At 42.6% G+C, this 26,256-nt stretch overlaps 1 protein-coding gene across 2 annotated transcripts in view; it reads right to left on the bottom strand.

The window, feature by feature from the left end:
• Positions 1 to 201: 201 nt before the first annotated feature.
• The window catches only part of ZSWIM6 (zinc finger SWIM-type containing 6), a 71,890-nt gene continuing 45,835 nt past the window's right edge, over positions 202 to 26,256 (bottom strand). For both annotated transcript variants that reach the window (XM_072136960.1, XM_072136952.1), the window contains exons 5-14: positions 15,529 to 15,708; positions 15,031 to 15,207; positions 14,689 to 14,835; positions 12,735 to 12,881; positions 10,945 to 11,205; positions 9,277 to 9,412; positions 7,523 to 7,680; positions 6,681 to 6,844; positions 4,529 to 4,610; positions 202 to 3,119 (exon numbers count right to left, since the gene is read on the bottom strand). In XM_072136960.1, coding sequence (XP_071993061.1) covers positions 2,257 to 3,119; positions 4,529 to 4,610; positions 6,681 to 6,844; positions 7,523 to 7,680; positions 9,277 to 9,412; positions 10,945 to 11,205; positions 12,735 to 12,881; positions 14,689 to 14,835; positions 15,031 to 15,207; positions 15,529 to 15,708 — 2,315 coding nt within the window. In that variant the 3' untranslated portion in view covers positions 202 to 2,256. The remainder of the gene's footprint in view (positions 3,120 to 4,528; positions 4,611 to 6,680; positions 6,845 to 7,522; positions 7,681 to 9,276; positions 9,413 to 10,944; positions 11,206 to 12,734; positions 12,882 to 14,688; positions 14,836 to 15,030; positions 15,208 to 15,528; positions 15,709 to 26,256) is intronic.

The raw sequence follows: 26,256 nt of genomic DNA, 5'->3' as shown, positions 1-26,256 counted from the left end.
TTAAGAATTCCCCAACCCCATGTTTGTTGAGATCTGTATACTTTTATATGCAGCAAAATATTTTACCCTCTTCCTCTGCCAAATTTATTGATCTTACATGCATAGCGCAACCCAATAATATAAAGCACTGCCGGCATCTGGTAACGGAGAAAACTTCTGTATGTGACAGTCCCAGGTAACCAAAAAGGAAACAGAATCAACTTTCAAAAAACTAATTTTAATCAAAACAAAAAAAATTGTTGATCATTAACAAGTTTATAAAACAGTGATTTTAGTTACATAAATAAATTGATATCAGTGTATCAAATCTTAATTACTTTCAACTTCATGAGCATGTTTACATGGGGTGATGAAGTACAACCTTTTTACCTAGTATAATAAATAAAATGAAAGAGCATGAAAGTTCTCTTTTTTTTTTTCTTCTTCTTCTAAACAAAAAATACTTACAAACATACCTAAAGCATGTTCTCTAATGAAGGGAACGAGAGACACTAGACAACTTTTGCACCAAAAAAAAAAGAAAAAAAACGGCTTTAGAAAAAACACAAGGAATACAGAACCATTCAAGCTAAAAAAAAAATAAAAAATAAAATTTTTTTTTAAAGACACGATATTGGAAACCGATAAGTTGGTATTTAATTATAATGAACAGTTTGGTAAGTTAGATCTCCAGTTTGGTTATTTTAAAGCATTAAGACAAGGCAAGATAGAAGGCTGTTTTTTGTTTGTTTGTTTGAATAAATCTAGAGGCAAAAAAAATAAAAAAATTAACGAAAAATTTAAAAAAAAATTGAACAAGTTTGAACAGTCACACCTAACGCAACTTTCTGTCCTGCACAAAGTCAAAAATACCTATATGCAGACATATATTTATATATAGAATAATTGTGCACAACAGGTTAGCTCATTGTTAGCTCGCTGCCAAGGCGTCATGGATGAACATGTATTTTTTTTTGGATGCATTTTGTGTTGTGTTGAAGTGTCTCTTGGAAGATCTCTCTGCGGCCCCCGAAACCCCTTTCTTTGTGGCATCTTATTAAATGCTAAGGCTTGCGGCTCTGGCTATAGAGGACGTTTCTTTATCTGTAGCCAGGTAGGCCCGAGTTTATATATATAAAAAAAAAAAAAAAAAAGAAAAAAAAAAAAAAGTAAAAAGATTCCTACGAATTTATAAAATGAAAAAACAAAAGACAACTTAAAAAAAAAAAAAAAAATATGTATTTTCCAACCAGTATCAGCCCAGCCATGCAGTGAATCAAGGTGGCTCTGCATAGATGCCCAGCATGTAATGATCACCACCAAAGCCAACACTGAAGCGAGGCTCATGTCTCACTTGGATATGTTTTTTTTTTTTCCTCCCGTGTTTAGTCTGTTTTATAACCAAGCTACTGCAGCTTCAAGTATTTTGCATTACATAGAATATTCTTTATAAATTAGTTAATGTTATACTTTGTTTTCAATATTCAGACATATACTATTATATATATATACAGTACAATAAATGCTCTCATTCTTTTTTTCTTGATAATCCCTGAGAATGTATGTTGACAGTCGCTAAGTTTCCACATGCTTGTGGTGCCATGCTTTTTTATATTAGATGAACTGCAAAGCCACATAAAGTCAGCCTTAAATTGTTTTTTTTTTATCTACTGGTAATGTTTTTTTTTGGGACGGGGGGACGGGTTCTGTATGCGGAAATGTACGAATGATATACGGAGGAGTAAAGCTGGATCCATTCGAGGTACTTGTCGCGGGGATGAAGGGGTTTAAGGATTTTTTATTCTTTTTAAACGTTTGGTATTTTTTCAAGGTTTTCCGTCTCTTTTTTTAAAGCCATTTGCGTTTTTTTTTTTCTCTTCTTCTTCTCTTTGAGGCTGTGAACGAATACAGAAACAGGAGGAGCTATGTGGGCTTTTGCCACTTGACAACATATACTCAGTGTAAACCAAACCTTAAACCTCTCTCATACACACACAGATAATTAAAAAAATAAAAAAAAACTTTAAAAATAAAAAAGGAAAAAAAAAATATATATAAAAAAACACAAACTTTCACAACATGACAATTTCGTTTTTTTTTTTTTTCCTTTGCAAACTCAATTTAACTATACACATAATACCGGTGTGGCTCTTTTTTTTTTGTGTTGTTTTGACAATTTTTTTTTCTTAAGTTAAAAAGGATAAAAAGGCAGGCTCAAGTAAAAACAAACCTTCTCCCCCACCCCCCACCCGCCCCTCCCACCCCGTTCACACATGGTCAACCAAAGCGCTCACGCACCAGCATCATCAGTTTCTTTTTTCCTTTGTAGATTTGTTTTAGGTTGTCGATGAACTGTGTAAACTGAATGTGTCCGTCGTGAGCCATTAAGAAGGTCTCTCGGGCCTTGCTAAGAAACTCTATAAATTCGCTGTAGTGTCGAGGACTGATGTGTGTGAGCCGCGAATGTGTCGTGTTGATGTAGGCCCCGATTGTGGCATCCAAGAGCTGTCTCAAAGGGGATTTGTCCAGTGACATAAGTTTGCCAGAGTTCCTCCGTCCATGAAGTCCCACCATCCCAGGGGTGGTCAAAGTGCACCTGCGCAAAATGTCCGAAAGTACTGTCGCGCATTTGACACTTGTGACCACAAGAGGTATTATCGCCGCTAGCTCGTTTTTCCCAAGCGAGTGGCTGAGCGCACAAGCCCACAAAACGTCATTAATGGCAGGGTGTGTATCCTGGTTGTAACTCAGGTTCAGATGCGTCATGGCCAAGGTGGCCAGTTTGTACGCCCGCATGGGGTAACCACGGTGCTCCATGTACCGCGCTATCGTAAAAAGCTGTGTGTAGCTCATGCCGGTCGCAGCAGCATCCAGGACAATTTGGTAAGCAGTCTCGAAAGCTATGTGATCCTTTTCACATAAAGTAAGTGCTGACAGGGCACAGTTTTGAGGGTCCTTCATAGCACACTGGAGCGCAAGCGTCCTAGCACTGCCGGCAAGCTTTTCCTGTTGATGGCAGTCCAGATGCAAACGGACAATGGTGCTGTTGGACATCACCGTCGTAGCAACGATGCTAGTGGCCTCGGTCGGTGTGAAGAGAGTGAACCAGCTCTGCATGATGCTGTCGAGTGCATAAACACCTGCATAGAAGCAGAAGGAAGGCATTAACAAAAGTGTTCACACCTGTATCTAAGAGTTCTGAACCAATCAGCTGCTTCTCCGCCATCTAAACCTTACTAGGATAGAACAAGGAATCACCACAGAAGCCATGGAACGCATGTTTTTTACTGATTTAATAAAAATATTCTGCCACGGAGAGCGGATACGCACAAGGAACAATTCCTTCCCTAGTGATTGGTGGGATCTAAGGACCGCACCCCTCCCAAAAACTTATTCATGGTACAAAGGTAAGAATTTTTGAACCAACCGTTTACACCTTCAGTTAAAGGGTCTAATGAAAGATATGCAACACTCATACATAACATAGGGGATATACATAACATAGGGGATAGGTATCAGGATTGCTTAAAGAGAACCCGTCATGCAAAATAACCCCCCTAAACTAAATATATTTTCATAAACTGCCATTAGAGAGCATTGCCTCTATCCCTTTATTGTCCCTCTACATGCCTGTAAACCTAAGCAATGAGGTCCTAAAGCTGTATGCAAATGACCTGTGAAATGTCCAATGAAGCATTAGCATATTCAAGCTGTCCACTCTATTCATGAGTGGGAGGCACAGCCACACCCCCAGTACATGACTGACAGCCTGTATAATGATGTGAGGTATAATGATGTGCTTCCTGGTGCTGGTGGCCACGCCCCCTGCAGCCTGTGTGTGCATGTGTGTGTGTTTAGGAGAGATACAGCAGCTCCAGGCAGCCATGTTATAGCAGAACATGTCAGATTCATGTGTAGCTGATGTCTGTGTCTCTCACCTCTATATTAGGAGGATGCAGCATGTCAGCAGATGCAGCACACACACTAGCCATGCTTTACTATACATTACACACAGACATGAGCAGGGGGAGGAGAGGGGAGGGGTAACAGGAGTGACATCACTGCCTCTGACCATGTGACCAGCCTCATTTACATGATAAAGAATAGATGATTTTACAATGAATAATGTGTGAAATAACTAGATAAAGGCTGGGATGGGATCCTTGTGAGCTGCTCCAACAGGTAGTAGTGACAGGACAAGTGACACAGACCTAATGACAGGTGTCCTTTAAGAACAAGTGGGAAATAGGACAAATAGTGGAACGTTCCCACTTTAACGACTAGAACTTCCGGGATAGTATGCAGAAGTTCCAAAGTAGTCAACGGAGTACCTTGGAGGAGGATATGGGTTTTTTGTGATAAAACCCAACCGGGTCTTTAATTCCTCCCCCATAGAAAGTTCATATCTACAGATGTAAAAGAGCAATATATTTCTATTGGGTGAAGATTATGATTTAATCATTACGAAGAATGATTTTTACCCATGAAGTTACCTTAAGAAATGACCCTGTCATACACAAACCCATCTGAGCCGTGCACCGATACCTACCTACTTCAGTTGCACAGGTTACCAGCCATCGGACCATTTCCCGCCGCCGCCAGTTTAAAGTGGATAAGGTCATACGCATTACCTAAAAAGGACGAGTTTGAAGAATTACTAAAAGAACATGTATACAAGACAATACATTTGCATATCTTCCTACAGAGGCACCATCACAGAATTTGGCGACAAAGGAGACGGATGGACATATTGTTTTTAAAGGGGTATTCCCATAACAAATTAATGTAATTTTATGATAAAAAGTTATACAATTTTCCCATATACTTTCTGTATCAATTCCTTACAGTTTTCTAGATCTCTGCTTGCTGTCATTCTATGGAAAGCTTCTATGCTTACTACTAGTGGATAGAAATCTGACCATGGTCACACAGGTGCACGGCTTATTATAACCCACAGCTCTGATTACTGTCTATGATCTAATGAGCCGTGCACCATGGTCAGAATTCTGTCCACTGGACGTAAACATAGAAGGTTTTTATATAATGACAGCAAGCAGAGATCCAAAAAATTGTAAGGAATTGATACAGAAAATATACTGGAAAATTGTATAAGTTTGCAACAATAGTTATTGTTTTTATGTTAAAAAGGAATACCCCTTTAAGAATGACCTTGGGAAGGGTCTTTTGTAAGGGGCATGCCGTACTACAACCTACAATAATCCTCAATAAAGCCCATTACTCCACTGGTAACGAAGCAATTAGCATATCAACAATGGAAGGTAGCGACACCCAGCCCCAGACTCAATTACAGCGACATATTTCCTAGGCAAGCTGAAAATTACCCTAATCACCACAATGACCCACGCGACGATACGCCGCTTCTTCCCACAAATGATCAACCCAGGGATTTGACCGGTCCCATTCTCTTTTTCTCAGCTCCGTTAAAAAGCTGATGCACCGCTCTGTCTGTACACACCGGAGGCATCGGGGGAAATGTGCTTTTTTTTTGCCTTGCAGTTTATACAAAATGCCTATTTTGAATGTTTGCCGTTCACCACCCGGGAATACAGAGATTGATTTTACACGCTGTTTGGCAAGGCTATTAGAGGGCCCATAGATAACCATTATGTGGAATCAATATTCAGCTTAACCTATACATCACCCGGCTGCTCAGGTGCAGAGCACAAGATGCTGCGCAATGTGGAAAATGAACATTTGGCTTTGTACCAACACTAACAGTACACCTATAGCTGGAGACGTCCCATCATGGAGGCTTACTGGCCCCCACAGTGCAGTACTCCTGTACACGCCAATGTGGTCGTTCTTGGACATAACTCTGAACACTGTAGCAATTAGAGATGAGAGGAACCGGACATAAAGACACCCAAAGTTACTAGCTATACCAGTGATTGGTCAGTCACAGCCATGGCTAGTAACTAGGAGTCTTCAATTTGCAGGATTGGCAGCACGGCCACAAATCTACCAAAGTGTCCGGGTCGAGTGCGACATAACTGAACTTAAAGTTTGGGTCCACTCATCTCTAGCAGTGATACATGATGCAATCAGTCTCATCTCTGGCACTCGGGTCATAGCAATGTCCATGATTCAAGGACTGACCACGGCCATGTGAAATGGCCGGTAGAGATGTGCATATCCACATCAGACTTGCTCTATAGTTTTCCTTAAGGGCAAATTGGTGGGGCACATCCACATCACATCGGGCGTAAAAAAAAAAAAGTCACACCTTAAAATAGCTGCACGACTTTAACGTGACCTTGTCGCACAAATTTTACAAAGTAGCAAGAGCCTTTTGTTGGGTTCTCACATCCTGCAGCTAAGCTAGTGCTTAGCAGGGAGAAATGACAACATAGAAGCCTCAAAAATAGAAAGTGCAAAATGTAGGGTAGGCTGTCCGTTTTAGAAAAGCTCTAAAGTTGGTCTAGAGGATTGTGATGGGTAAAGCAAAAACATCTGCATCTGCAATGGGTGAATTCAGTCCAACAAAGGATGAACTCAATTCTATGGATTCACCAGATGGACCGTACCTAGGGTGACGTCACCGGTACCTCTGTTAGTCAGATCCAGCGAAGCCACCGGCTGGAATTTACGCGCTAATCTGCACCTTGTGGATTACTATTTGGCTTGGAAACGCTATCCTAAGTGGAAAATACGCTATTTGTAAAAATGTACATTTTACCAACCTGAAGGCCCAGCTCCAATGACACTTTGAGCAGCGTTATATCCGGCAAGCTGTCCATTAACGTTGCGATTTTGAATGCATCTTGTGCGAGTTTAAATATGTGCGATGAGGAGTGAATGTTCTTCTGGATGGATTCTAACACTGTTTCCAGTCTCCTAACATCACCTGCAGATGGAGGAACAGAGAGAAAACGTCTTCAATCAGCATCCAGCTCCATGAGAAATTACTTATTCCAGTCACATCCTGAGAATCAGTGGAAAAATCCCTGATAAAGGGAATGGCCCTGAAGCATGGCTGACCAGAGAAAGCAGCAGGAGCAAGCACTTAACTAGACAACATTTCAGGGGGAAAAGAAAAAAAAAATACTCAAAGAAAAATGGAAGGAATATAATAATACAGGAACACTGCCAGCTTATCCTAATTATACTGGTTACTCCCAATTCTCCTGACACTCATTGCGGAAAATTTTGTGCCTATTACAGTCCACATGTCTCAGTTGAACATTGTGGTCTCTTCATAGCCTACAGCCATTCATTGTACAGTGGCTACGCTTGGTATTGCAGCTCAGGCCTTATACTTCTAAGTCATTCACATGAAATATGCATGCGGCACACCGGGGAATGTTTATGTAAAGCGCTCCGGCTGAGCGGATCCCTAGCAAACCAATTCCACCATTCGATCACAAACTCTGCAGCAGTGTTCAATAAATGCATTTGTGTTTTTCCATTTCTGTATTTCTTTATACGTGAAATCTGGATTTACAGATCCCAGCACAATCTAGTAAGCAACATTCTGAGCGTCTGCCATGTCGGTACCAGGATTCGGTAGCGCTGCTCTGCTTACCTTTGGCTGCGGTCAGCATTGTAGATGCCAGCTCACACTGCTGTGACTCAATATGACTCAGGGTGAACCAACGGGGATAACGGTTAGGAACTACGGAGGCGATGTGGTGCGGCCTGGACATGTCTCCGGTGGGAGCCGTGGATTCCAACACAAGCAACCTGCATCAAAAGAGAAAAATCCTGGATCAATAATCACATATTGAACACATTCCTATGTGCAAATGCAATACAAGTCAACGCCAGGTTAAACACACATTTACAGGGAATGTTTAACTCCGCAATAAAAAAAGAAAAAAAAACTCAGTTTTTGGATCAGGTCCCAACAAGGAGATTTATAGCATGAAAAACGCATTTAAGAATGAAGCCGTGACAGTTCCTTTAATCCAGCATCCTCGATATTCTGCCAAATGAACGTGCAATAGAAAAGCTGCTTGATAATCCGCCATTAGGCACGTGCCAGCAGCCCCATTATGAAGACGTCATGACCACTGCTGTGCAGGGTCTATGCTCACGAGACTTTGGAAACAGGGCACAGCATCGAATTTGGGACACACTGCACAGCAGAATAGTATTTCTCCTCTGTTTTGGTGATATCCAAGCACCGTCTAAGGGCTGTATATGGGTTCCCAATGCCACGGGCTGCACATATAATGTAGAGACTCCCGCCCAATGCACAATAGAAATATAATGCAAGGATGTCACATCTGCCGCACCACAACAGTTAGAGTTAATATAGTTCTGGTGCGGATGTTTTGCAGACGGAACATTGTTGAATTATAAAATTCTTCTATATAATGCAGAATTCTGCACCATGTGCAGGTCTTGGGACCAGGACACCATAGGCTCTATTTCCACCAGCCGCATGTCCATATGCAGGAGCCCTGAGGAAATCTGCACATGTTGTTTATAACATGCGGATTAGTCACGCGCACACGGAAAACGGTGCATTTGAGCTTCATTCACACGCTCAGGAGAGGCAGCCATGAGTTAGGTCACGGCCACCACATTGTGTCTCAAACGGTTTCAGAGTCGCGCAACCACTTCACTCAGCTCGCTATGGAGAGGGGAGGGGTGAGCAGCGCTGCGGATTTTGCATTGCGTTATCAGGGTTATGTAACCAATTAGGCAAATCTCCTCCCATAGCCTTAGCATATACATTGCATTTGGAATTGTAATGAAATGTACCCTACGCAGCTCTAGGGTAAAATTGCAAACTTAACCTAAAGACTATAGGGTTTACCCCCGCAGTAATTCAGGAGCCAATAGAAATCAGCTGAAATAGTGTGGTTTTATGCCGCCATAGGGAGATCAACCGTTGCATTGCAAACGTTGATTATTGCACTATGACCCACAGCAATGAATGACATGTCAATTAATAGATCATAAATCTAGCAGGAAAAAAAAATCACATATATTAGAATATTAATGTATTACACTGCTGATTGACCAGAATTGGAGTCTGTGGAGAAAACCAATGAATATCCAAATCAATAATTTACATTGGATTTGTTTTTTTTTATGCTTCAAATGTGAATAGTCACAAATTTGCAGGCCATGCATCTGCTGCAGCAGACAGTATTAGCGATTTGCAGTCGTACTAGAGCAACATGTGGTTTGAGATCTTCATACATTTCTATAGTCAAAGTCTGTTCCGCCACATTATGCATTTTGAGGGCAGATTCTGCCGACTGCAATCTATTTAGCCAGAACAAGGGTTAATGGACTGGGAGCACCCACTTGGAGAGCGGCACTTACCTCATTGCTCGCAGTGCAATCTTGTATGCCAGTTCAGCATCGTGAGGTAGGAGGGAGGTGAAAAGATACTTGGCAAACGTGTGCATTGGAATACTCTCGCGGTGGATGATTTCACCCAAACCACTGTATGGCCCAGCTGCCGAGAAAACAGACATTACTTCAGTGTGTGCACACGGCTCTGCATAATACATGGATAGTAGGTCACATCCGCATCTGCCGCAGCTCATCTCACGCAACACTGCAAGAGGAGGCTGCATCCTCCACCTGACTTACAACTTATGAAAAAAAAAAAACTTTGGAAAATATCAAAAACTTACTTTTTGAAATAGAAAGTTGAACATAAACAGTCTTACCCCCTTAATGACCTAAACCTATTTTACTTCACACTAGAAAACCGGCAGAACATGGTGCACAGATCTGATCTCCATACTTAAAAGGCATAGGAGACAACAAGCTGATCAATTAGGGTCACTTTTAGAGAATGGGGATCCCGTTCTCAATGGGTGGAAATGGACAGTGAATGGGAGTGACATCTACATGTTCTCAGGGGACTCAGTGCTGTGCAATTCTCAGCACTCCCCTAGTACTGAGTGGAGCAGCAAGATGCATCCTCAACCCAACGCTTCATTCAATTAAGAGAATGGGACCCTCCTGCTCATGATCTGTGGGGGTCGCAGCAGTCGAATTCCCACCAGATAGTTATCCCCTCCATACAGCGTTATTGTTTTACTGTAACAGCTAATCTAGGGTTTTATATAATCTGCAGGGAAACTTAAAAGTATTTCATATTCTTGCAGCGCCACAACAGGGGTAAAGTCCCAATACACCAGGGAACATTTAAAAGGAAATCCATCAAAATTCATGATAAAAAACAGGGACACTTCCTTATAAATTCAGGCACCGTGACCGTGGTAATCATTTTATATTCTCCATGGCATCCTTTCCTTTAAAATCAATTTGCTAATGAGCTTGAAGGGGCATGTTAACAGGGCCCCCGTGTTCCAGATTCACTGTACAGGAGCACCCTCCTATCCCACTGTGCTGAAAATTCACACATCAGGTAGAGTGAGGAGGGGGAAGGTAACAGTATGTGAAGTTACAGCATGGAGGGGTTCTGGTAACCTCATTCGTTTTACAAGTTGATTTTAGAAGGTTGGAAGCCATTAATAACAGATTACTATAGTCATGGCGCTTGGATCTTTGATTAGGTTTTAATGATGATTGTGAGTGTAGAATTCCTTTATTGCATAGATAACCCTTTAACTTAAAGAACAAGGCTCCGGAATGAAGGTTAAAGAGTCAACAGGGGACAGCAAACAACATTTCACTCAGCAGGTGTATAAAATTTTGTATTTTGAAGTTGCAGGACATGGCAAGTCATTCACACGGGACATATGGGAAATTTTTGATCACTTTTTGTATGCAGCCAACCCCAATAGGATGGGCATCCCCCGAGACAAAGCGAGTGTATAACACATCCCTATACATGCCCCATACATTGGTTTCATCAGCTGCCGCTATTATATGTGCATGAGCAGCAGCAACAAAAGACAAATTGCTGCGCCCATTATCATAGAAAATGACAGCGAGTGATGTCCTGAAGCATCAGCGCCTCCCACCCCCCCCCCCTCTAATGAATAATCAGACCACATCATCCTCATGTCTCACCTTCTAACAGGAAGACTGCTTGTTTTCTGAAGATTTTCACCAGCGTATCGTCCAGCTCAATCTCTTGCAGTTTAGAAATGAGTTGCTCTTCGTTGCGGCAGACCTTCTCTTGTGCGTACAAGCCGTCTGGCATTATCCGCTGCTGCCCCAGCCCGATCAGCGCCACCTCCACCGCCAGCGTTAGGTAAGATTCTCCTTCTTCCAGGAACTTGTGAGGAGACAGGTGCTGGTATTCCAGAGATTTACAATGCCCAAAGCCATCTGTAGAGGGGGGAGAAGAAGTGTCAGAAATGAGGACGACGCTCAAGTGTGTAATGGGAAATCAGACCTCAAAAAACAGAAGAGCTGAGACAACCTGCTAAAAAATGTACTGGAAAGTGGTCCATCCCAAAAGCAGCCTATATGTAGAACCAAAAGAGCCGCTTTGGGTCAAGCTGGCCATACACATTAACAAAACGAAAAAACACGTAAAAGAGGGCTCACAACTTTCTTCAACAAGAGGTGCCAGTGATTTAAAGGCTATCCGGCTGCTCTTTAAACCAATATCTCAGCAGAGGAAAACAACTGCTCCTCTATCTTATGTGCATGTCCAGTATATTTGGGGCTGGTCTTCCCAAATGTTCCACTGTATTATGTTCTGATGTACAACTTCTACAGGGATCGGTCACAATCAGACATCACTAAAAGGTCAAGTGACTCCCATAGTCTCAATATTAATTTACCACAGTCTCATTGATAAGAGGACACACACATATTATACATTTTATAATATATATTCCCATCTGCAAGGGACACCGTGCCATAAAAGCACCTCAATTCCCGGAGACAAATCTCAATAATACCCACTTAGATGTTAATAAAACCTGCAGCTGGGAGGCCATCAATCATTCAATACTATAGCGGTGGGTATCCGGAGTCACTTATTGAAAATGCTGGCAGTGGGGGAGCGATGGCGCTCATTTATGTCAGAATTATTTCATCAACCTGGAATTCACTTATAAAACATTAACAGTTTTATCAAATCTCTGCAGGGCGGAGAGATAATAACTTGCTGGTGTATCGCAGTGATAAGAGCAGGGTCCGCGAGATAGATGGCTATGGTCACGTGTCTAGATCTTCATGGTTATGCCATCACAGCCCTGGCACAATGTCTCCCTAATGCAACGGGAGAATAGTCGGCACAAGAATAAGAGGTCTATTGCAGCATTTAAAATGGAACCTACCAGAGTTTTTGCCGGTATAAAGCTACAAGTCTTCGGTATTGTCCCTGGAGACCTGTGTAACCATACCTTAGTGTGTTAATAGTAACAGGACTGTGACAAAATGCATTTGTAGATGGACTTTGAGCACTTGTATGCAAGATCTCTTCACTGAACACGGCTCCTCCCCTCTAAATACTGTAATATTCAAACAGAAGCTGCTATAGCAGAGGGGAGGAGCTATGCAGCAACACAGAGATTTCATGCATCTAGCTACAATCCTGGAATATAAATGCATTTTTCACCGACTGGCTGCTGTATGGCTACACAGATCTCCAGAACACTGCAGCTTTGTATGGTCCAATCTGATAGTAGACTCCCTTTAACTGCAGTGGGCAATAGGTGCAAATAGATGAACACGCATCAGTCTATGCAACAGGCTGCAAATTAAATTAGCCACCACCAATATCCAAAACCCATTTTTGCAATTGTAAGGCAACGTCATTATCATAGGTTTGTACCAGGTACAATATTTGGCAATCTTCCAAACTAAACTACAAGATACACAGGTTACTGCGCCATTTTCCTTACCTGAAAAATCTGGAAAGCCATGAAACCCTTCATCATCCACCCGGCACGCCTCCATAAGACTGCTGAACAGAGTACCGATCGGATCCAAAGGATGTCCCACCCAGCCTTCCAGATTGGTGATTGAAGTGACGCCTTTATGTAAAAGCTCTGATCAAATATATAAGAAAGGACATAAATGATATAAACAGAACCCATAACAATACCATAGCACCATAACATGCTGATGCCCCCCCATCACTGCCAAATGTACCGATACAGTATACTGGGCCGATTAAAGCTGCATCCATTGGTACACATAGTACACACTTCTACGTTTTATCAGAATAAGAGTTTGGGACAGACTAGAAAAGAGGAAAGTAATTTTCATCACCTCCAATGTCTGTTGCCATGTGTGCAATATAGAACATACGACAGAACATGAATCAATCGGAGGCTGTAAAACTGGAGAAAATCCAGTAAAATAAGCAAAACCGCTGTAAGTCATTATCAACGGGCATGAATTAAACATGTCCTTCCGGAGCATCTGAATATTTATTGACTTAATAAAGCCCCGTCATGGTGCCATTTTATGGCATTTGGCCGACGTGGAGACGTTTTAAGGAAATATTAGCCGGGGTGCTCTCCCTTATGGAGCTGTACTGCTGTCATCCGATGTGGACACACGGCGCGCGCATTTGTAGTCTTCAAAGAGGCTTCTGCGGCTTAAGAGCCAAAAAGGGAAATATTTCTGGAGAGTGGAAGGTCCTGTATTATTTATACAGTCTGCAGAGAGCCCGTAATTCTCCTAGCAATTGAATTATGACTTTCAATTGAAAAAGGATTAACCCTTTTCCTGCTCTACATTGTTTTTTAACCCCAACGTGCGCTTAATCTTGTGTAAGGCAAAATCAAAAATGTGAATATTGCTTAAAAAGGAACCCGTCAGAAGCTTTAACATTACTAAACCACCAGGCAGGTTATGACAGGCCCTTTCTAGAATTCTCAGTAAATTCATTCCCTTAGAAAAATCTCCTGCAATGTCATGAGACAATGAGCAGAGAGTCATATTTTGTCTAGAGGCTGCAAGGGAGAATCACTTCAGATACCCCCATCATTAAGGCTCCAAATGATTCTAGTTACTATAGAACTAAAAAATCTGAAAAAAAAGCACTTTCAAAATCAGGATTGTGGCTCTGGAAGCTACAGAGACAGAGAACCACAAGCCTGATGGCATTTGAAGGACGAGATTCTAAGCTTTAATATTACAACAACATTTTTAGGTCCCATTTAGCTGAAGGTCGCAGCGCTTGAGTTGACATTCAACATGCGGCCTCTAAAATTAATACCTAAAGCATATACAGGCAGTCCGACTTACAGACAAATCCCTAGTTACAAACGGACCTTTCTGTCCACTGGTGATGCTGACAATTTAATAAACTTTAGGCTGCAAAGATCAACTAGAAGGAGTCTTCAAATAAGCTGTATTGTTAATCTTTGTTCTCGTATTGTCTACTAAGGCAGGTAAGTATCGAGGTAAATGGTGCAGAGGTGCTCTACCCCACACAACCCATAAACAGGTCTGGTGCAGTTTTAAAGCAAATATCCATGTTTTTCTATTCTGTCCACAACTTTTAAAAGGATCAAGGCATTGTATATAGTCTATAGTTTCTAGTGCCAATTGGCAAGCCCAGGCTAGCTGCGAGGATATATGGGAGTCCATTCTTTTCAGTGGCTTCCAACCTATAGAGAAATGGAGCGCTGGCATGAAGGCTACCAAGCAAAAAGTACAATTATAAGAAGGGCACAAGCCTATTCAATCTCTGGAGACGTCAGTAAGGGAGGGGGGGGGGGATAAAAAGGGTATATTGTCTGTGTAATGAATGCGGCAGAAACAACGCTGCCAGGCCGTGCGCGTGTTATCCCAGATACAGATTGGCTGGGTAATATTCAGCATTATGCCTCGCTGGATGCATACCTTTCTTCTGTAGCCTGAACATATCCATTCTTTTCTGCTGCTGCCTTCTGAGTGTGTTGACAATGGCTATTGCTAGTCGGAGGGCCTCCCGTGGGTAGCCATGTGACCTCAGCGCGTCCACCCTCGCACATGCTGTAGGGACGTGCTCTGTAGAGACAGAAAACACACTGATGACTTGTTCCCGGCCATCCCGGCATGTTTTTCTTGCCCTAGAGGCCTACTAGGAGAACAAAAACTCTTCTCTCACGGCTTAGCATTTCTTGTGCCCACCACCGCTACAGATTTTACGGCAAACAAAGCTGCTAGTGAACATTGCGGTCTTTGTGGCCGGGGGCGACTTACCGTGCCAGAGGGGCCACCCACGAGAGTCGAAGAGGGAGTTTTCAGTGTCGTCATGATAACAGTAGTTGGTATAAAGGTCACTGCTGATAATGTGCTGTAGGTGGCTGTCCTGCCAGTGGAGATCGCACGCCTCGATGGCTCGTGTGAACACTGTTCGATGAGGCCGGTGTGAGGAATCTGCGGGGAGGGAAAGTCCAGATAATGATCGACTTGGTCACAGTTTTGCAAGTCCTTATTCACAACATACTAAACATGCGCCTGATGTGCATACAGAGCCGTAGGCCACCTATCCACACCCCTCCGGTCTCAACTTTGTGCCATACGCCATAAAATGAAGGTATACAGAGCCGCACGTCACGGAGGGTGCATCCATGAATGTTTAGGGCATAGATACAAAATCCAGATTACATATTACCGCCCAAAACAAGCAGGCACGCTAGCACAGCTACATACACAAAATCATAAAAACGTATCCGCACAGATGTTGGTTTTCCTCACCTTGGTTGGCATTTCCAGCCTGAGGCAATGCATTGGTTAAGTTAGGCAGCTCATTTCCGTGGTTGCCATCTTCCCAGGGACAGACGTCCACGCTGTTCCATTTCTTCAGCTGTTTCAGCCAACTGGCCTTCTGCTCGGGCTTGCAGTGGGGATTGAGGACTATGCACATCCATAGAGCACCTAGCAGGAGGGACAAACCATCATTGTTAGCTCTGCCACCCAAAAAGCTGCAACGCTATTTATTTTTACAGCACAACGAAGAAAGATCCAGAGGACAAAGTATGTGATCGGAAACGTACATGAAAATTCTATTACAAGTACATTATGCAAAGTTTTCCAGGATGCTATAAGGAAAACCACGCCTCTTTCTGCTACCTTGTAGGTCATGCTTGATGTTAAGGGAGCTGCCTTACAAGAGGCCTTATGACATCATGCGGGAATTATACCAAACCAGTATATCTATTCCAAATACAAGGCATTCAATGGAGGATCACGTGGCATCACTAAAGCCAATAAGATCTACAGACTCCGTTTTGTGTATGCGCTGGCAGATACCGCTAGCCGGCCCATCTATGAAGAAACTCTGAAAGGCAACCAATACATCCTAAAGACATTGCCATACTGACGAAGGTATAAAAACCAAACACACAACGGGCTACTTCCTAAATACGGTATTCTCCATAGGGGTAAGGAAGCATTTTTCTGATCCACAATTCAAATTAATAACAATTTATAGAACATTTATAACAATTTCTACAAGTTATAAGGGGTCAGGGAAATAAAGTCTAATACGCAGTCATTTAATATAATTAGTTTGCTCTTGAAAAGCATGTGAAAAATAAAACACTGTCTGTGCCTCTAGAGGGAGCTACTGCAGACTACTAACAGAACACCGTAAACTGCAACCACCCACCCTCGACTGTGGGTCCATGGGCTCCAGCTTTAATGGATGAGGAATGGCTTATATTAACTTTCCTTTATATAGCCTCTTCCATTCCGATCCATGCCTGGTTTGGCTTTTAAAAATTCAAGAAAGTTTAATGAGGACCTGTAAGGGCTATTTGGGATACTAAACGACCACAGGTCCTTATGGAGCAGTGGTTTAGTGTCCCAAATCGCCCATTATCAAGTCCCTCCGGGGCTGCTATTAATAAAAAACGTTCTACTTGCCTTGGTCCGGTGCACAGTGCACCTGCACAATCACGCAGTGAAGCCTCTGTTCTACATTGAGGTTTCACTGCGCATGCGCGGTGTTCCAGCAAGAGGAGCACAAGAGCCGAGTTGGACTGAGCTTTAGGCAAGTTAATTTTTTTTAATTGCGTCCACAAAGGGACTTGTTAAAGGGCGTAACAAGGCATAAAGACCTGTGTGGTCACCCCAACATATCCTGTAGGATATACTTCTTAGAGGACATGTTCATACGATGCACATGCATTGTGTTTTTATATGTATTGCCAATGCATCAGGAAACAAAGACACATGTCACTACTTACAAGTCATGAGTTTTGCACTGTTTTGTCCAGATACAATTAAAATGAGTATATGGAAAATACGTTGCAAATGCATTATAAGAACACAGCCCGTCCGGGTACGTTCACACGTTTTCAATGGATTGTGTATCGAAATGCAATGTAAAATAATAAAGGGGAGGAGCTCTGACCGTTGCACATACAAGTCTGTTTTTGGAGCATGTGTTTTGCATTGTTGACATGACACCACACACAGGGTGCTTGTTACGGATCATACCAAGCCCCTGCCTGTTCCGGTTGGATTGTGTTTTTAAATCCCCACAATGCAAACACTTGCTCCTTGTTACAGATTGCAGGTTAATCCTCTCCTCATTGCATTTGAATTGAGTTTCTGAATTTATATACATATATTAATTATATAGTTTCTGGTTTTATATGCTGAACCAATGATAAATCCAAAGTCACAGGTGCGGTGGAGGACCCCAGACAACTGCACACACAGTATCAGTATTTGTAACAAATATTACAATGGGCTGCATGCGTTCCATGTAGCCCAGACAACAATTCCGGTGTACCCCCCGCCCCTCCATGGCAGGAAGCAAAACAAAAGACAAAATTATTATGCAGCTCCTCATTTACAGACCACAAGTCACCCCCCCAATCATCCATCAAGTCTTCAGCTGCTTTTTAATAGGACCAGACTGCCTTTTATTGTCATTATTTCAGTAATTAGGTTAACCGAGAAATTTGTTTAACATTATCTTTTTTTTTCTTCTCCTTCTTTCCCCCCTTTGAAGAAACTGCAAGAGAAATCTAATTTGTGCTGACATTTCACACGTACCATCGCCTCCCAATCTGCATCCCTGACACTGCAGAACGGGTGCGTCTGAATGCATCAAGGTCTGAAACAAGCCAATTTTCACATGGAGAGATTTTTTAATCAGCTGTCTCTTCACCGACGTGAACTCTGACAGCGGCGTGAAGAACGTCTGAAAGTGCTATTCAGCCACACTTCATTTGCTCATTAAAGGATGCGTTTTTGCACACTTGAGGACATTTGCTCAGTCACTTGAACAATCTGCTGGAGCAGGAGAATCTGCAGGAAAGTGCCGAACGAGGCAATCTGAGCAAGGACGTGGCGGACCCGCCTTATATTCTGGCCAGCATGCAGTCTACAGGCATATAATGGGAGAAGACGACTAGGGAAACAACAAAAAAAGGGCCAGGAGCTACAATTAACCCCATGCATGCCACAGCTTCACAAGCCGAGGCTGAAACCATAAGGTTGAATTTAAGGCCTGTCTGGGCGATGTGGCGGTGCACCGTGAAAACATCATGCAATTACCTCCAGAGGTCATGCATGGAGTAACACTATGACGGATTGAAATCCCAGTCCTGACAAGTAAACAGAGGTGGGGGGGACGAACACAAGATTATCCTCTGGAAATTCAGATAAGGAATCAGCCCGGAATGAACTATCCAAGGCAATTATACAAACAATTCCCACTGACCTTGATCGGTAAATCCAGAAGGCGGCACAATAGCGAGGTACAAACCTGGAAGAGATGCGTGACCATACGAGCAGAGTCGCACTTGTCATACAGATTCTCAAAGTGTTCTGAATGACACATGGCTCATCACCCATGAGAACAAAAGGATAAAGTATATAGAAATCCAATGCGTATTCCTCCAACCTCTCTCCCTTGCTGGCAGATCCAGGGGGCTAAAGACCCGATAGTCATTAAGGAGAGGTCTATGCTTTTTGCAATGGTGGATATGGAGATACGAATACTACAATCTGCATCAGAAACCACCTACGACAGAGTTGAGGCCATGTCTTCACTCGTGGTGCACGCAGGGAATTCAGGTTAAAGAGTTTTCTGCCTTCCTTCGAAACCATGAAGGCATTTTACCATTTCCAGAGGCCGGCATTGAGGCTGGGCAACATCTCAAAATCCATTACATAAAACACCAAGTCAACAAGCTTTTGTTTGGTTTGATCATCGAACTTAAGATGACACATGTAGTCCTCCTCACCTTCCATCTCAGTGTTAGGAATGATTAGTGCCGATGTACGGAACCACCAAGCAACTGGAATTCTGCCGGTCACGAGGCGCCCGTATTACAGATTCCCACGTTATGTCAGTTTATGCCACTATATCCATTCTTTTACATTTCGAGCCTTTCCCGATGCGACACAATGGTCAAAAATCCATTCCTAATGTAGGTAGGATTTATAGTGCGACTCAGACCTATATAAAGAGCACTGCAAACTCATGTAGCTCCCAAAACAAGTGAGAATCATTACAATTGCATCAGGAACCCAAACTCAACCCACATACAGAGCTCGCAAACACTTCATCCAACAAAACAGCTTCCCATTGCCAACATAATTCTCTGCTAGGAAATCATCCAAGACCAAAATCTGAACCCTCTTTATAAGTGCGATCAAAAGACTAAAGGCCGACGTGAGAAATCTCACAGGACCACAGGTCAATCGCATGCATTTGTAGCCTACATGCCAAGACAATAACCCAGGTTAACCATTTACACCCCGGGCAGCAGGCAGGCATTGTTCCTCAAGAAGATTTCTAAGAATTTACATATATAGTGCAAGAATCCATCCGGGGAACCTTCACATAAGCCTCTTTGTTACACAAAAGACTGAGGGTGGGCCTGTAAAGGATTTCAAGGCATCCAGTAGAGTGGGAAGCTGGAGAAGAGTTATCATTTTTACCATTCACATAGTCGTCATGCAAGACAAGGAAAAAAAATAATCTAGATAAGAGAAATGGTCGATATGAGGAGGATTTGATGGCAGTCACATTCCTTCGCCACATGCGCTCCTTCTGTTCGGCTGTATCCAGCTCATCACTCAATTCTCCCGGGAAAGCATCTAATAAAAGACTTTACCCTACACCGACTCTCAAAACATATGTGGAGGATATGCCACTGCCAATCACATATTCCCCCAATTACGTTTTAATAGGCACTTGCAATTCTAGGGAACCCAATCCAAGAGACAACAGATAAAAATAGCAATATTTTATTCAAGCCCCGGTGAGCAGTCTCTCGAGTCAGAGCCCGTCCTTCCTAAATCCAAAAATCCTTCAGTATATTGGTTTGGAGGATTCAATAAATGTGGAATAGATGAAAGGACACTTTGGTAGAAATCTTTGGCCTTTTGTGAATCTGAAGAATGATGAATGATGTGCAGGTTTGTTGGGAAAGCCTGACAGTCTTGATAAAGGGTTTACTATTCTTGCTTTATTTATGTAGCACCCACATAATCCTCAGCGTTGTACGTGGGTCTGGATTTACCTGCAGATCTTTCCAGTATAATTTCCATTGCACAAACTACAGAGCCCATGTACTGACCGAAGCAGTGGTGACCATCAAAGGATGAGCCTAGTTGGGTTCCAGCCCGCGTCGATAAGCAAGCGTTACAATAAACTTGCTTCCGCAGACAAAACTCGCTCATGGCCAACGGGCTTTAAGGAAATTTACCATCCGGTGGAAGATTCCCCATGGAAGTGATGCTGGATCTTTTTAAAATATAAAGTTATGGCCTCTTTTGTTCTTAAAAACTAGGACCTCGATCTACTGGGTCATGTTTTACAAGTACAATAAACCAGAACTGAACAAACCGTGCATAAACTATAGCCAGAAGTCAATATGTGAGCACACAAGACCCCATGAAACACACACATTTTGTTACGATAAGGGCTAATGGCTTCTATCAGCCCACCCAGACTAAGGTTCATCTCCAGTCCTCCATATTACTATAGACACAATCGCACTGGTCAAAGATTCAACCGAGTGCTCATTTCCGTAAATCATAAAAATCCTTAAAAACAGAGTGCCCTCTACAGTCAATAGTCGCCTTTGTATTGACTCCGCTTTAAGCACTGGATGTTTTTAAAAGCCGATGTCAGAAAGGACCAGGGTTTGTCCTAAAAAAAAAAAAAAAGTTTTATGCAGATTAACCACAGGTGCTAGAGGGGACATCGCCATTCTCCCTACTATAGCTATTTTGCCCTGCAGTGAACTTCTCTTGTGCCCCTTGTGCTTTCCCAATGTCCTCTGAAGCCGATGCGACAGACCTGCACGGGTGCAGTGGGTCCCGTTGAGTCGCCAGCTTCAGAGATGAATAGCCAATAACCGTTCAACCAACAGTGGGTCAATTCATTCTACGTAGGATATCGAATTTTTGGCAAGTGGTTAGAGAGTTCCAAACTGTGAAGGGAAGTTGCCTGAGGTAGATAAAATCCCTCCCTTCCCGGACTAGACAGACTATAAACCTGACCAAGCACATGTAAAGTAGTACAGTTAGATCAGAATTGCATTAGAGTTTAATATCCACAAGCACACAGCAAGGTAGTCCTATTTTGGGTGCCATTTGCGGTCCAAGGCACGGCATGTGTATTTCCCCACTGTGGGACCGATAAAGGATTATCTTATCTTATGATATAAACCTCAATCTACTAGGTCATGTTTTACAAGTACAATAAACCCAAGACTGAACAAGCCGTGCATAAACTATAGCCAGAAGCCAATGTGTGAGCACACAAGACCCCAAGTAATTTACACATTTTGTTAAGAGCCGGGGTAATGGCTTCTTTCAGTAGAAGGGTAGGGGGCAGTTCATCTGTATTAAAGCTCTAGAGCTGCGATAAATCATCAAAGTGCTCTCTTGACCTCTAGATACCAATCACACAGAATGGATTCAACATCAGGACCAAATGCCTTCAGCCCTCCCCGACTAAGGTTCATCTCCAGTCCTGTCTTCCCCATTACTGTGGGCACAACTGCAATGATTAAAATAATTTTAAAAAAAAATTCAACCGTGTGCTCTTATCATAAAAATCCTCAAAAAACAAAAACAGAGCACCTTCTATAGTCACACTGTCACCTTTGTATCGCCTCCAGTTCAAGCCCTCGATGGTCTTGATGGCCGACCGCAGAAAGGCCCAGGTTCTAGAAGCCGCGTTCCTTGGAAGAACAGAATGTTTCATTTTGCTCTAATTCATTCTATTACTGAATTAAACTTTGATGTATTGGTCCTGACAAGTGCTTCATGCTGATTGTATTGTGCATGATAGTATAATCACTCCCCATGCATTTCGCACTGACTGGCTGATTAATGCAATAGATTTTTGATGGCGAGGGGGTGGGGGGTGGGAGTGTTATTCTGAAGGCTATTTGTGAGTTGGGGGGGCAAGACATTGCTGGCTCTGAAGACCGCCTTGCCCCTTCTGTGTAGATTTTTAGTATGTTAACCATTATACATATGTAATTTTTAAAATTTTATAAATTTTTTTTTTTTTTTACACAATGGGTCAAGATTAGAGATAAGAATTAGGCAATTGCAACCACATCGCATACTAATTTGTGAAGCTATTGAGTGCTGCAGGAAAGACTTCATACAGCTCCCACCCCAGTATCTTCTGACCGATCTTAACCAATCATTGTATATGATAAAATGCCCCAATCGCCAACGGAAACCTTATAGACCCCATTGTGGTCAGAAAACCATCCTCACAAGGAGCATTAGTCAAAAAAGACTGACTCCCATCAGATAACCAGGAAAATAATGGGAAAGTTAGAGGCAAACACGTCAATGGACAACCACCAAAAACTCATCGGCTTGAACCGATGCTCCATAAATGGTATTTAATGACCACAATTGCCTAAAAATAGACATCGCATAAAGCTTTGAGAATGTTTCAAGGGGTTCTTCTAGTAGGTTAAAAATTTAAGGGTGATCTACCAGTTCTATCAAGCATTATAATCTGCCGGTGACATGTTGTAGACTCATTTTCAATGGAAAAGAAACACCTTTAATTATTTGAATCCATCATGTAGTTTCTGAGAAATTCCCCTTTTAATCCGTATGCTAATCAGCTTGTGCACCCAGACAGGTCATCAGCACCTAGAACACTTCTGCTGATCCGATGAGAGGTCGGTATCCTAGGATTGCATTACATTTGTTTAGTCACATAATTGGGAATGAGACTCTTCGGTGACAATCCAATTTTCACCTTTTCCTTCATTTGTAAAGCGCTGTATAAAGTTTACTCTTATTTTCTGTAAATTCACATCATAAACAGAGATACTCAAAGGGGAGATTTGTACAGGATCAAAAAAAAAATCATGCTTGTAGATCCTATAGGGTCCAAGAAAAAGGGTTCTGAAGTGACGTTTCTCCCTCAGCCTCTAAAAGTGACTCATCTCAGGCAACAAGTTTCCCTTTTCTGTTCTTCTGCAAGCGATTTCAAATAACAGAAGGCAGGCTAGAAAGCATATCTATACCACCGCGGGTTGTTTAGGAAAAAATATAAAAACTGCATGTGGCCACATAGGAAGAGGGTCATTGAGGCGAAATATCAGTGCTCTAGGTGCCGAGGACAAGTGCACCAAGTGTCTTATTAGCATACAGATTACAATGGGAAGTTGAATAATGGACAAAACAATGGTATTTTTTGATCGATACATCGTGAGCACCCATACTCCGTCTCAAAAGGTTGTCCTTTGTGCATTGGGAGCAACAGGAGAACAAACATTTGCATTGCACATCTTGCACTAGGATGAAGGATTGTATGAAAATGAGCCTGAGGGGCTCTAGGCTCCATAGGGGTTTATGGAGCCTAGAGCCCCTCAGACTCATTTGCATACAATCATTCATCCTGGTGGCAGATGTCCTTTAATCAGACTTAAAATAAAAATACGAGTTCCACCCAGTAGCTTTCCGATTTTGACCTGTGGGGGTCCCTTTTTCCGGACATGCACACATGGAGATCAGTGTAATATATATAGGTGTGCGCCTATGTTGGGAACCTCTGACACGTTACGGCCAGCTCTGCCTTACGGTATAGGATTTATTGTAACAATCCCAGCTTTATTAAACTGTCACATGAATAACGGTCCTTTCGATAGCGGCGCCAATTACATCTCGCTTCAGAGTTGACAAGTATAATGATTCAGTGGTGGCACATGAGAAAGATCCGGAGGTTGTTTTGCATTAGAGGTTAAAAAAAAATGTGGGTACTTTTGTCATTTAATTTGTCACTTATCTTTTTTTTTTCCATAGCAGACATCTAAATTGCAGCGCAGAGGCAAATGGGGCTTTTAGTTTAAATATAATCCCCATATTTAAATGATCGGTAATGGCCCGGTGTTGGAGTGAGACCGCCATTGTCTGGTGGTGAGCCCACACCGGTGACTTGTGACATTTGTATTCAGGTCCTATGTTCTCCATGTTGCTAAAGGGCTTCCAATTTCATTTCACAGCCAGGAGCGAGCAGAAAACACCAATTAACTTGCAGATCCCATTTGCTGACAAGAGTCAACCCCCTTCTCAGCGCCTGGCATCTGGTGGAGCTCTGATCCGAGCAGAGACCCACGCAAGGGCACAAGTCACTTTTTTTCCTTAATAACCAAGATTAAAGGAAAAGAGAAAAGCTTGCATTATGTGTTGTGAGCTTACAAGTTACAGCAGGGCCCGTGTGGGAGAATATAACTGTATAGGGTTCTCTGTCCTTCTACAATATTTATCTCCATCTCGGTAATTCATCCTTACACAAGTCACAGTCATATGCAGCCATCGTCTTAGTCATTGCTTTTCCGTTTCTGTGACATCACTTGTCCGATACTCCTCTACACTGATCCACCGAAAGACCTGGGGCAAGTGGAGACCTCCAGAGGAAGCCCCACGGGGAATGGTGGATCAACTCCGGGATTGTTGATCCACCAATAGGCTGGTGGGTATAAGGTTCCTACCTATGCTCCCCTGCGAATATGAGGGGTAACAGAGTGGTAGGGAGCAGGAGCGTGGATTGGCAAACTTGAAACTAGAAGTCCCCTCGGGTAAGGTATCTAAAGGTCCTTTCTCGAGTTCCCTCATGTAAAATTTCACTGAATTACCCGTACTAAAAAAGAAAAAAAAAAGTCCTCTCCAAAGTGCACATGATGCAAGAGCCTGAAATGAGTCACTTTTAGACACAGAGGGAGTGTCATTTTAGACACCTTAAGGGTGATGCCACAAATGGCGTTTTTGGTCCTTTTTAAGCACGCGTTTTCAGTCTGTTTAAAAACGCATCTGTTTTTGGCAATTATCTTAATAAACAGGTTGTAAGCAGCCAAATGCATGGTAAATGGTCAAAAATGCATGATTTTATAACGGACTGGAAAGGCATGCTTAAAAACGGACCAAAAACGCCGTTTGCGACACCACCCTTAAGGTAACAACTGCATCACAATCACTTTTGAGGTGGGTTTAGGTGCAATTTTGTTAAATTTAACAAATTAAAGACATGAACTGAACGGGGGAATTTGAAGGGAAACCTGTCTAACTCATTAAATGAACAAAACTGACCCAAAACCACCTCAAAGCTGATTGCAGCAAAGTGTGACTGCACCTTTGTCCCATATTACCTACAACCATGGGTCTGGCATCACGTTAAAGTAAAGAGTTTCCTCTTTCAGAACACACCAGGTTTCTGTAAACTGTTTCTGTGACTTGTGGATTTATACAAAACCACAAAATCATGCTCCTAGGTTCTTTAGGAGTCCAAGAAAGGGGGATCTGAAGTGACGTTTCTCCCTCAGCCTCTAAAAGTGACTCATCTCAGGCAATACATTTCTCTTCTCTGCTCTTCTATAAACAATTTCAAGTAACAGAAGAGGCTAGAAAACATATCTATACCACACCTGTGGGTGCTGCTAGTTTTCGTAGGTATAAACGTAATAGCTGGGATACGCTGTTAAAGGAAACATTGATTTACCTGCCGCACAATGTGTTACAACTCGCTTTGTAATGAGACTACAAATTACCAGACATTGCCCTCGATTTCTAATGGCAGGGCGAAATACAGATCTATGGAAAATACATAAAATAAAATCCGACAACGTGAATAGTCTGACAGCGATTGTTCTGCCACCAGAATGAAACTGCAATTTCCTCGACTATTTAGATGAAGGAAAAAAAAAAAGTCCAACATTTGCTGATTGTCCTTCCTCTCGGCGGCCCTGACAGAAGGCAGCGCACAGAGAGGAGACAAATCTCTCTGCCGCAGTTTCCTGTCACAAATGTGCTGGATCCCCTCCGCAGGCCCTGGCCACGTCTCCCACAAGCTGCCGCCTCTATAGCCACGTCCTGTGCCATGGGGAGGGAAACTGCACATCCTGGACGCATCGCTGGAGCTTTCTGGATGTATAGCGGTGGTGGACATATGGCCTGGAGCATGACCAGCCAAGAGGC

Source organism: Engystomops pustulosus, chromosome 1 (genome assembly GCF_040894005.1).
Source record: "Engystomops pustulosus chromosome 1, aEngPut4.maternal, whole genome shotgun sequence".
Classification (NCBI taxonomy): Eukaryota; Metazoa; Chordata; class Amphibia; order Anura; family Leptodactylidae; genus Engystomops; species Engystomops pustulosus.
Note: the sequence above shows the minus strand (reverse complement) of the source record. Positions and strands in the feature narration are given on the sequence as shown.